A 13,129-nucleotide genomic window follows, 5' to 3' on the forward strand; every position below is an offset into this window, starting at 1 on the left:
GACAGAGGGAGACACAGAATCTGAAGCAGGCTCCAGGCTCTGAGCTGTCAGCACAGAGCCCAATGTGGGGCTTGAACCCATGAACTGTGAGATCATGTCCTGAACCAAAGTCAGACGCTTAACCAACTAAGCCATCCAGGGCTCCCATCTTCCTGTTAGTGATTTCTAATTTCATTCCATTATCATAGGAAAACATACTTTGTATGACTTTAATCCTTCTTAAGTTTATTAAGATTTATTTTATGGCCCAACATACGATCTATCCTGCATAATGTTCTATACAATTTTGGGAAGAATGTATATTATACTGCTTTTGGGTAGAGTGTTGAATCGATGTCCTTTAGGTCTAGTTAGTTTATACTGTTGTTTAAGTCCTCTATTTCCTTATTGATCTTCTGCCTTGCTGTTCTGCTCATTATTGGAATTTGGGTATTAAAGTCACCAACTATTGTTGTTGAACTATTTCTAAATTCAATTCAGTCACTTTTTGTTTCATGTATTTTGGGGCTCTGTTGTTAGGTGCATTCATGTTTATACTTGTTATGTCTTGTTATGGTGATTTGACTCTGTTATCATTATAAAATGTCCTTCCTTATGTCCAGTAATAATTTTGTATCTATTTTGTCTGAGTATATCCACTCCAACTTGCTTATGGTTGCTATCTTAGTTCATGCTGCTATCACAAAATACCACAAATTTGGTACTTTATATACAATAGAAATGTATTTCTCACAATTTTGGAGGCTGAAATTCTAATATCAGGCTGCCAGCATGGTCAGGTTCTGGTGGGAGCCCTCTTTTGGCTTGCAGGCTGCTGATTTCTTAGATCTTCACATGCCAGAAAGAGGGCTAGGTAACTCTTTGGCTTTTTCTCATAAGCACACTAATCCTACTCTGAGGGCAGTGCCATCGTGATCTCATTACCTCCCAAAGTCTTCTCCTTCAAATACCATAACATTGGGATCAAGATTTCAACATATGAATTTGGCAGTATTGGAGAGGTATTGGGGATAAACAGACATTTTGTCTATTGCTGATGCTGTTTGCCTGATTGTATTTCTATTTTATTTTCAGGCTTTTTGTATATTTTAATCTAATGTATTCTCCTATAGACATCATTTGATCCTGCTTTTAAATATGGTCTGACAATCTCTGAATTTTGATTGGCTTGTTTAATGCAGTCACATTCAGTGTTATTATTGATATAATTAGATTTTTCTCTGCCTTTTTTGTTTTTGATATTTTTCATGCTTTTTTTGTTCTTCTGTACCTCCTTTATAGCCTTCTTTTTTAGGAAGTGAATACCTTCTAGTTAAATATTATAATTACTTTAATGATTTTCTTCACTGTATTTTTGAGTTATTTTCTTACTGGTTGCTGTAGTGCTTACCATGGGCATCATAGCTTGTCAGAATCTACTTAAGATTTATAGCAACTTAATTTCAGTAAGATACAGAAATATCACTCCTCTTAAACTCTATTCCCTTTTTCTCCTTTTTATGCTATTATTGTTATACATATTATATCTATATAAGTTACAAACTCAAAAATACATTGTTATAATTAGAATGTCCCAAGTAAACTCAAGTTCCTTAGAGAGAGCTTCAGAAGTCTCTGGTTTTATGGTTCCCCCACCCCAGACCCACCAACACCCAGGTAAAACCTCCATGACAGTGTTCCAGAGTGGGGTGCAGGAACAGTGACCTGCTTCTCTCGAAGTGACACTCTGCTTTACGAGCAGGGGCACAGGGAAGGACAGTAGCATCTGGTCTTCTCAACTTGCTTCTGCTAGTATCCATCCTGTGCTCTGTGAGTGAACTGTGGTTAGGGCAGTTGAGTACAGTACTCTCAGTCGGCCATACCTGGGGTAGAGTTTTTGTCTTGTGAGTTGAGGGTATGTGGAACACAAAAGCCTTAGAATTCTCAGCTATTTAAATTTGGAATAGAGGTTTTACAACTTCGAACTGGTCAAGGGGGAGAATGAGAAATGCTGATGACCTGTTCTAGTGAGACACTGTAGTACTCAACTCATAGCTGGAGGGAGGGAGAAGGAGCTCCAGGTTCATGTCTGCTTCCACCTTGTGTGGAGCTTTTGTCAAGCTGAATAGAGAAAGGGGAGAGGAAGGGGGTGGGTCATGGCTAAAAGGCCATAGATTCTTGTTCTTCATAACTAAGATGTAGTAAATTTTGTTGAATGGTGTTTCTTCATTTGCTGTAGGTTCTTAGGGTAATATCCAGAGACATAAATTTTGTTTTTCCTAAATGTCACCAGCTCTTTTCGTTTGCTAGGGAGATGATCCACAGAGCTCTTCAAGCTGTCATTCACAAAGCCAAGGCATGGCATTGACTTTTTGAAGAGTCCATGGTAGTTGTCCTTCATATGTACCACATTCCAAATTTGTCTGATTATTTCCTTGTATCATGTCATTTTACAATTAATTATACTTGATGTAATTACTGATACATTTCTTTTATTTTTCCTGTTTTTTCTAAGATAGCACTTTCTCTCTTTTGTTTTTTTTTTTTTGGATTTATTAAATATTGTCCCCTCCACTCCTTTAGAATTAACACCTCACTTACCTTCTTTTAAGGTTTACCCTAGGAATTAGAATACCTAAATTGTATGCTTACCTTATCAAAGTCTAAAGTAGTCAATACCTATGCCTGTTTTCTACACAATTACAATAACCTTAGAAATATTTTAACTTCAGTCATCCTCTCCTGATTTATAATGTGTTATCACTGTGATTTTCTTTTAGGTCTGTACTTTTGAACCCTGTGGCTCTCTTTATAATTGTGTTTTATAGTTACTACTTGTTTGCATTTACCCATGAATATAACACTTTTTTTCTCCATTACTTTTGGTATTTTAGACCTCCCATTTCAATTGCATTTCCTGTCATATGAAGGGAGAAGATATTAAAAGGTTTTGAATTTCATTTTGTGTAGTCCTGCTAAGGACCTACTTTCTCAGTTTTTATTTGTCTAAAAATGTCTGTATTTTCACCTTCCTCTTGAAAGGTATCTTTACTGGGTAAAAAATATAAGTTGACAGTTTTCTCTCAGCATATAAAGATGCCATTCTAGTCTTCTGGCTTCCATTGTACTTCTGAGAATTAATCTATAAATAATTGCCACTCCTTTGAAGGCAGTCTCCCTTGTCTTTCTTGATATTTTTAAAGCCTTGTCTTTGGTTTTATGTTCTGAAGTTACTAATTTGTATCTAGTGTACAAATTTTTGATTTTTCTTCCATTGGATCTTTCAGACTTCTTGAATTACAGATATTTTTAATTATTTCTTGAAAACCCTGCCATTATCTCTAATTCTTGTCCCTGCTCCATTCCTTCTTTCACCTCTTCTTCTGTAAACCTGATTACCTATATGCTCTCCTTCCTCACTTTGCTTCCATGCTTCTTCACTATCATTTCACATTTTCCCTGTTTTATCTCTATAAATACATTATATCTATACATTATAGATAATTTAGATAATTATAGATATATTTATAATATATAGAAATACATTATATCTATAATACATTATAGATAATTTCTTAACTTTGTCATGTTTTAAACTGTCTCTCAGCTATATGCAGTCTGCTGTGAAGCCCATCCACTGAGTTTTAAATTTCATGGTTTTTAACTTCTAAAATTTATATTTTATTTCAATTCAGCTATGTTACCTTTCTTTTTTTACAATTTCTTGGTTCATTTATTATTTTCAAGTTTTAAAATATCTATAATGATTATAAAAATAGTTATATATTTTGTGTCTAATAATTCTAATACCCGAAATTGCTGAGCAGCTTCTGCTGTCAGATGTTTCTCTAGGTTTTTGCTTATGGTATTTTGTTTCCTTGTGTGCTTAGTGATTTTTGAATAGGATACCTTATTTTCCTTTCAAGAAAATTTTTGGGGGGGGCACCTTCAACTCAGGTCATGATCTCACAACTCATGATCTCACAGCTCTGGGTTCGAGCCCCATATTGGGCTCTATGCTGACAGCTCAAAGTCTGGAACCTGCTTCAGATTGTGTGTCTCCCTCTTTTCTCTCTTTGCCCCTCCCCTTCTCACACTCTGTCTCTTGCTCTCTCTCTCTCTCTCTCACAAATAAATAAACATTAAAAATATAAAAAAATTTTTTTTGAATTCTTTGAAGTTTACTATGAAGGTATATTCTTCTACATAAGATTTGTATGTATTTCTGCCCAGCCTCTGGGAGATCAAAGCAATAGGAGTCTACTCTAAGCAAATTTGTAATTTGAGATTACTGGGTCACCCAGCTAGATGCTAATTTAGATTGCAGATCTGTATGTGGGCCAGTTTGTGGTTATACTTTCTCAAAGATGTTTTCCCCCTGTACTTCTCTGCTGAGTGCTAAGGTATCTTTCTTAAAATTCCCTAGGGATGAAATCCATCGAGTACTTATATAATACCTTTACACTGAAGAAGTTGTGAAACAAGAATCTTAAATTCTCCAGTTTTTCTAAATGCCCTCAGGGCAAAAGTAGTTTCATTGGTCAGTTTACTGTTATTTTTTTTTTCTCTAGATTTTGGCCTGATACCTCCTTTTGTGCTTCTCTTTGATGCTTTAAGACATATTTACATTTTAAAAGCATTTTTAGTTTCTTTCTTAAGCAGGCATATCAGTCAGGATACTTAACTAGTCACATTATTGGACTATTTCTTATTTTTCTATGCCATTATTTTGTAGTTTATATAGCTTGAATCACTGTATCAGAATTACCTGGAGATGTTTATTAAAATTTTGGATTCTGGTAGCCAATTTCAAGCTTATTGAAATAGCATTTGTAAGATGGGATCCTAATACCTGAATTTTTGTGAATTTCTTTAAGTGATCTTAATACATACAGAAGTTTGCTTTCATTTCCACTTTTAATTCTCATATCTGTTTCTTTTTCTTTTCTTTTTTTTTTAACCGTGGGGGCCTGAGATCTCAATTCATTGTTTTCTATACTTGTCTTAGCACCCTCTGTTGAACAATCCATTATTTTCACATTTATTGGATAAAAGTCAATTTTTATCATATAATGTGTGTGTGTTTCTGGTCTTTTTGTTATAGTTCATTGAGTTGCCTGTTCTTTGAACAACACCATACTGTTTTAATTATTGTAGCTTCGTGATGTGTTTTTCTATGTGATAATAAGAAATCTTCCATACTTTTTATTATTTTCTCCCTAAGAATTTTAAAACATTAATATAGTTGCATCATTTTCTTGTTTTAACGGTGTTCAGTGACTTTGCAGAATTAGTTTTTCCAGTTTTTTAAAATATTTTCTTTCTTTGGCCTTATCTCCTACTATACTTTTCTCATATGGATTTAAGAAGTCCTTAGACAGAGGTACTTAATATTTAATCTGGCTCTTTGCCCACAAAAATTTTGTGTTTTGATTTTAGTACTTAGCATGGGCATTTTTCCTCTAGATATCTTTCTGTCCATTCTTCAAAATTGAAGTTGATTTATTTACCTTCTCTACAGAGCTGTTAGTGAACACTCCACACTCAAGGGAGTCCTCTTTGTTAACTTTGATAGCAATTATTGACTATACCACTCATTTTTACTTGGTAAATCCTACTGAATCACATACTGTAAGATCTGGAAGCTTCCTAAAGAGGTTATATCATCCATCTGTCATTTTACCAAAGAGAAAATTGAGGTCTAGGATATGGCAATGATTTGTTTATAGATTCCTTTTTTTATATATTCTTTTTTTAGAGTTTCCTAATGATTCAATTGCTGAAGTAAACTCAGAATGTATTTCTTGTATTTTAGAGCTCATTCTGTTACCATTGTCTCCTATGTCATTATTCCATTGTATTTAAATTTTATTTTTATTTATTTAGGCATAGGGTTTTTTGGGTTTTTTTTAACTAGATTGGAAGTTTCTTAAAAACAGCACTCGTGTCTACACATTTTATGGTACAACTCATAGCCCTAAAACTGTGCTTTGTGCTTATTGGGCACCTAATTAATATTAATGGCTCTTTGTAAAAAAAACATGTTGCTGCATTAACCTAATGTCAAACTGGGGCTATTTCCATGTGGGCATCACTGTTATAACTGTATGAAAAGTGGCATCTAGTGGTCGGTGTGTGTATTACAATTGGCTTTAAAAACAACAAAAAAAGCCAGAGTACCAGTGTCATTGTAAAGTAGGTGGAATAAATAGAATAAAAATTACATTTTAAAACTGAATTCAAACAAATATCAAATGTTTTAAGTAGTGACCTCTCTAAAGTATAGCTACATTTGAAGTAATAAGTGAAAAAAGGTGAAATTACTGATTTTAAAGAAAAATTATATATAAAATTACCTTTGAATTGACATGCACACTTATTCAAAGTTATATTGTTTGTTTAAAAATTATATTAGAAGTTGGAGGATATTTTTGGATACTTAGAAGTCAAAAATATTATAAGTAAAATTCATGTAGTATCTTCTCCATATTAACAAACCCTTTCTGTCTATTGTTTTGCATTATTCTCAGGAGCTTAATTTATGTTTTAAAAAGAAGGATTTCTTAATGAAAGATGAAAATGGAAAGTTGTACCATCTTTTACTTGTAACACCAGAAAACTATGCACCAATATTTACATTTAAAGTGTAGACAGGGGCACCTGGGTGGCTCAGTTGGTTAAGCATCCGATTTCAGCTCTGGTCATGATCTCTTGGTCCATGGGTTCGAGCCCCGCATCAGGCTCTGTGCTGACAGCTCAGAGCCTGGAGCCTCCTTCGGATTCTGTGTCTCCCTCTCTCTATGCTCCTCCCCCACTCATTCTCTGTCTCTCTCCATCTCTAAAAAATGAAGAAACGTTAAAAAAATTTTAAAAATAAAGTATAGACATACATTTCAAAGTCAAATGTTAATTGTTTTTAAATGTATAGCCATTTTGTACACTATCTTTTATCCTCCATTAATGCTTGTAACTGATTATTGATAATATGCACAATCCAATTCAGTGAATATGACCATTGACAGTTCTCATCTTGTGAATTGGTATCTTCTAAAATTTGTAAGCTTATACTTTGGAATCTACAATTCATGTTTACACAAAAAAGTTATACATCTTAAATTAACCTCTGTTACTGACACACTGTAATGTAATTTTTCTGTATGGAATTATCCTTTCCATTAGAGAGCAGTAATGTACGGTCTTTGCATCTCTACCTACACCTAATGTGACATAGTGGCTGGCATATAACAGGTGATCAATAAGTATTTGTTGAATTAGTTTTATATGTTGGAAAGAGCTGTGTCTTATTCATGTTTATTGCTTAACCAGTTTTCTGGCCTCTAATAATGCGCAATTCATGTTTGATGAGTAAGTCTGTATAAGTCCATTTCACTTGTAATGTAGTTGATGTATAATACTGAAAGCTAATATCAACTATGTATGATGAATAATAGCTGCATAACAGCCTTTCGATTAGAAATGTCAGGAGCATCTGTTACAGGAACAGCAACTTGCAGAGTGAGAGATTACCCCCAACATCAAACCATTGTTGTTTGCTCTTAATCAGGAAAAGGAGTTCCAGCATCTGGCTGGCTTCTAGTTGCAGCTGAGTAGATTAGGAGTTATGACTAGAAGGATGAGGTCAGTAATTTGATAAGGATTGGGGAAAGTATTCTGGTAGTAGTTGGAGTAAAGGAACACAGGGAATGTTGGGAAGGACACTTAGGTACTTTTTAAGTCACAGTTTTCCAAGGCTGAGCATTGATACACATTATTTGGTATTTACATTACATAAAAGTTTCTCTTATTTAATGAAAAGTATACCTTGGGATGAGCACTGGGTGTTGTATGGAAACCAATTTGACAATAAGTTTCATATATTGAAAAAATAAATAAATAAAAATAAAAATAAAAAATAAAAGAGATCCCCAAATCAAAAAAATAAAAATAAAAACCAAAATAAATTAAAAAAAAGAAAAATATACCACCTTACTGTCCATAAATGGAGAGCTATCTACATAGGTTAAACTAACTACTATTTGTTTTTCTAAGGAGTTCAGCTTTATGTCAGAGTATAAGGTAGATCTGGATGGCAGAAGTCATCTATTATCTTCTTCTCTTATGGGTTCTTATTTTATTTTTTAAGATTTTTATTGTCTTTAACTAATCTCTGCACCCATCGTGGAGCTCAAACTCACAACCTCAAAATCAAGGCTCCACTGACTGCTCCACTGACTGAGCTAGCCAAGTGCCTCTCTTATGGGTCCTTATTTTGGAGGAGGATATTTTTCTGGCTTCAAGACCTCAATTCTTAATATGAATAAAGGAATTTATTAGTAGTGGCTTTTTAGAGGATCTAGGCTGTGGGAACAACATTTGTGGTAAAACTTGTTGGAGTCATTATAGACTGAACTACTAGCAATGAGAGAATGGGAGCGAAGAAAAAAAGTTGGTAAAAGATAGCATTACATATTTTATGCTCCATGATTGCTCACGAGTGCAGAGTCAAGCAACTTTGACTGTCAGACATCTTTAGCTAGTCACCAAGGTCATTGCTAATACAGATTGAAAGGTCATTTCTTGAATGTGATGTTAGGAGAAAGAAAAGAGTTCCTAAGAGCTTGGACAAATGGCAAATAATATTACAGGGAAATTATTTGAATTGCTTTTTAATTTTTAGTATCTTTTTAAAAGGATATTTTTCACTTTAAAATTATGAAAGTTACATCTGCTCATTATGAAAAGATCAAATGGAAATGTGTACCATAAAAGGTGAAAGCTTCCCCAGAGGTAACTATTGTTTGCAATTTGGTATATATCTGTTCAGATATTTTTCTGGTATTAGTTTTACAAATTTGGATTGTTGAGTTTAGTTGAAGGGTAAGTCAGAGACTGATTTTCAGGTTCATATTTAATAATCTTTCTCCCTCTTTTTCTTCCTTATAGGCTTGCTATGGTTGTTCTCCAGGATCAAAATGTGACTGTAGTGGTGTAAAAGGAGAAAAGGTGAGATTTGAGATGAGCCTTTGAAAACTTAGTAAAACCAGTAAAATAGTGTTTTAATATGTTTTTTTTTTAAATCAGGGCTTCTACCTCAGCATCTAAGTAAATAAAATGAATTCTACCATACTGCTTATTTTAGATAATTATAAGGATTAGACTATATCTCAGGAGTTAGCAAACATTTTCTGTAAAAGACCATATAGTAAATATTTTAGGTTTTGTGGGCCATATAATATCCCTATCACACAATTTTTAACATTTTTTTTAAAAGTCCTTTAAGAGTATAAAAAAAATGTCTTAGCTCTTGGACTGTACAAAACAGACTTCTTACTGCATTTGGTCTGAGAGCTGTAGTCTACCAACCTATCTATGATCAATCTTGTTAAAACCACTAACTTAATAGGCAAAAGAAGAAAAAAACACTAAGAAAGAAACTAACATTTATCAGGCTACTCATCTGTATTGAGTTTCATACTAGCCAATTTCATGTGTTTTTATCTAGTCCATGTAAGTTAACGATTAGTGAACCTCTATTTTTATTTCACTTTTCTAATAGCAGCACCTCTATTGTATACATACGATAATTACAAAGTAAGTATTGGTGGGGCACCTGGGTGTCTCAGTCGATTAAGCATCTGACTTCGGCTCAGGTCATGATCTCAAGGTTCATGAGTTCGAGCCACACGTCGGGTTCTGTGATGACAGCTCAGAGCCTGGAGCCTGCTTCAGATTCTGTGTCTCCCTCTTTCTCTGCTTCTCCCCTGCTCATGCTCTCTCTTTGTCTCTCAAAAATAAATAAACGTTAAAAAAATTTTTAAAAACAAAACAAAAAAACCTAAGTATTGGTGAGGATTAAGTAGCATAAACCTAGCCACTGTGAATCAATGACTGACAGTGAAATTAGAAGATTAAAACACGATAGCAAATTGTGCTAGGAGAAATGGGTTTATACTCTAGTCTTCACTGTCTAGGGCTTAATAAATATTTTTGAATGAATCAGTGAATATTTCTAATTATATATGACAAATTTTAGGATATTATTTCAAGAGCATATTCCATTTAGGGATATAGAATGTCTACTAGCACATTAAAGATGTTTAAAAGTCCTGATATAAAGAAACTTATTTGTTTTGCAATGCTATATTTCCAAGTTCCATTTGACCCACTTCTTTCTAACAGAACACCTATTAATAATAATTGAATTGTGTTATCTAGAACACCTATTTTTTAAAAATTTTTAAATGTTTATTTATTTTTTTTTTTGAGAGCCAGAGAGCATGACCAGGGGAGGGGCAGAGAGAGAGGGAGACACAGAATCCGAAGCAGGCTCCAGGCTCTGAGCTGTCAGAACAGAGCTCAATGTGGGGCTCAAATTCACAGACTGTGACATTATGACCTGAGCTGAAGTCAGACGCTTAACCGACTAAGCCACCCAGGCACGCCTAAAACACCTATTTAAGTGACATTAGTTTGAGGGAAGTAGTTTTATTTATTTTTTTTATTTTTTAAAAGTGTTTATTTTTGAGAGAGACAGAGTGCGAGCAGTGGAGGGACAGAGAGAGGGAGACACAGAATCCAAAGCAGGCTCCAGGCTCCTACCTGTCAGCACAGAGACCGATGCAGGGCTCAAACTCATGAGCTGTGAGATCATGACCTGAGCCAAAGTTGGACGCTCAACCGACTGAGCCACCCAGGCACCCCGGGAGTAGTTTTATAGTAAGCGTGCTTTCTGTAGTGATAAAAAGAACAAAAGAGATTCATTTCTGATATTGGCACAGTGATTTTTATCAGACTAACTCTTCTTAAAATAAGAAGTAAATACTCTGGACAAAAATAACACCTACTTAATGGTCATATAGTGACCGAAAGTAGGAAAAAGTTAGAGAAGATTCTACTCTTGAAAGAAAGGGAGTACACTGAGCAAGTTTACGCTTAGGTGGCTTTTCTCCTGAGAGCACCCTTCAGTCTGCTTGGCAAAGGATGGCTAGAATCCAGACTAAAAGCCACAGTCTTCTTGGCTTGAGAAGTTGAGGAAAAAGTTGAGGATTCCAGAATGACTGGAAAGTGATAGGAGATATGCTGCAATAGAGGGAGCCACAGAGAATGGAGCCCAAAAATTTCCCTATAAACCCAAATTCTTGATTGAGTCCTGAACTTTATATGTATAGGGGAGGATTCACACAATCCACCAAAAGGAATAGCTGGAAGGCTGTGATAACTGAACATAGATTTAACTGCTGTCCACTGAAGGGAAAATATAATTTTTAAGTTTTAGTTCACCTGAGTTTACTATTTTCTAAAGCAAAGGTTCAATACTCTTCGGAGGAAGAAAAAAGAACCTAGGATGTCTACAACATACAATGTCTAAAGTGCTATTAAAAATTATAGGCATGAGAAGTAACAGGTAATAGTGATCCATAGTCAAGAAGAAGACTCATGAATGAAAACTAACTCTGAAATGACACCTATTAAAATTTGTAGATAAAGATTTAAAGCAGATAAGATAAATATATTTGTTGATTTAAAGGGAAATGTGCTCCTAAGAATGAATAAATAGAGCATCACAATAGAGCACTGGAAACTAAAAATAATGAGGAAAATCTAGATTTGAAAAGCAAAATATCAGAAAGAACAATTAACCAGATTGGCTTATAACAGCAGAATGATGACAGTGGAATAGAGGGTCAGTGAACTTAGAGATGAATCAGAGCAAAAATGCAACCTGAAGAACAAAGGGAAAGAATAGGGCCTCAGTGACCTCTAGGACAATAAAAATGGTCTAATGTAAATGTAAATGGGGTCCCCTAACAATGGGAGAGATAAAACAGGGGAGAAAAAGGAATAAAAATTAATAGGACAGTGGTAATAGCAAGAATTTTGCACATTTGGTGAGAAATATAATTTTTTTAAATATGAAATTTATTGTCAAATTGGTTTCCATACAACACCCAGTGCTCATCCCAACAGGTGCCCTCCTCAATGCCCATCACCCACCCTACCCTCCCTCCCACCCCCCCCCATCAACCCTCAGTTTATTCTCAGTTTTTAAGAGTCTCTTATGGTTTGGCTCTCTCCCTCTCTAACTTTTTTTTTTTTTCCTTCTCCTCCCCCATGGTCTTCTGTTAAGTTTCTCAGGATCTACATAACAGTGAAAACATATGGTATCTGTCTTTCTCTGTATGATTTATTTCACTTAGCATAACACTTTCTAGCCTCTACTACAAAGTTGTAATCATCAAGACAGCATGGTATTGGCACAAAAACAGACACATAGAGCAATGGAGCAATGGACTAGAATAGAGACTCCAGAATTGGACCCACAAAAGTATGGCCAACTAATCTTTGACAAAGCAGGAAAGAATATCCGATGGAAAAAAGACAGTCTCTTTAACAAATGGTGCGGGGAGAACTGGACAGCAACATGCAGAAGAATGAAGAAATATAAATTTATAGATATAAGAAATTCAGCACATCACAAGCAGAATAACAACAAAGAAAACTATACTTAGACACATCATAATGAGTCTACTGAAAAATCAGATTAAGAGAAAATATTGAAGGAAGCCAGAGAAAAAAAAATACACATTACCTAAAGAGGCACAATGATATGAATGATGACGGGCTTCTCATCAGAGAGAATGGATACTGTACAACAATGTAAAAACATCACTAGAGAATTTAAAAAATCTGCAAACACAATTGTTGTATACAATTAAAATATACATAAAAATAAAGGCAAACAAAGAAACAAAAACTGGACTCTTAAATACAGAGAATGAAGTGGTGGTTGCCAGAAGGGAGAATGAGGGAGGGATGGGTTAAATAAGTGGAGGGGCTTAAGACGTACAAATTTCCACTTATAAAATAAACAAGTCATATAGATGAAAAGTGCAGCATAGGGAGTATAGTCAACAATATTGCAATAACATTGTATGGTGACAGGTGGAGACTACACTTAGGGTGAGCCTTGAGTAATGCTGAGAATTGTGGGATGGAGTTAAAGCAGGGCTTAGTGGGAAAGAATTTTAAATACCTATGTTAAAAAAGAAGAAAGATTTAAACGTTGAAAAAAAAAAAAAAAAGGGGCGCCTGGGTGGCGCAGTCGGTTAAGCGTCCGACTTCAGCCAGGTCACGATCTCGCGGTCCGGGA

The 13,129-nt window shown here is 34.8% G+C and overlaps 1 protein-coding gene across 6 annotated transcripts in view; it reads left to right on the forward strand.

The window, feature by feature from the left end:
* Nucleotides 1-13,129, forward strand: part of COL4A5 (collagen type IV alpha 5 chain) — a 237,559-nt gene that overhangs the window by 83,286 nt on the left and 141,144 nt on the right. For all 6 annotated transcript variants that reach the window (XM_023249437.2, XM_023249436.2, XM_023249434.2 and 3 more), the window contains exon 2: nt 8,923-8,982. In XM_023249437.2, the coding sequence (XP_023105205.2) occupies nt 8,923-8,982 (60 nt within the window). The remainder of the gene's footprint in view (nt 1-8,922; nt 8,983-13,129) is intronic.

The sequence above is a fragment of the Felis catus genome, chromosome X (genome assembly GCF_018350175.1).
Source record: "Felis catus isolate Fca126 chromosome X, F.catus_Fca126_mat1.0, whole genome shotgun sequence".
Taxonomy (NCBI): domain Eukaryota; kingdom Metazoa; phylum Chordata; class Mammalia; order Carnivora; family Felidae; genus Felis; species Felis catus.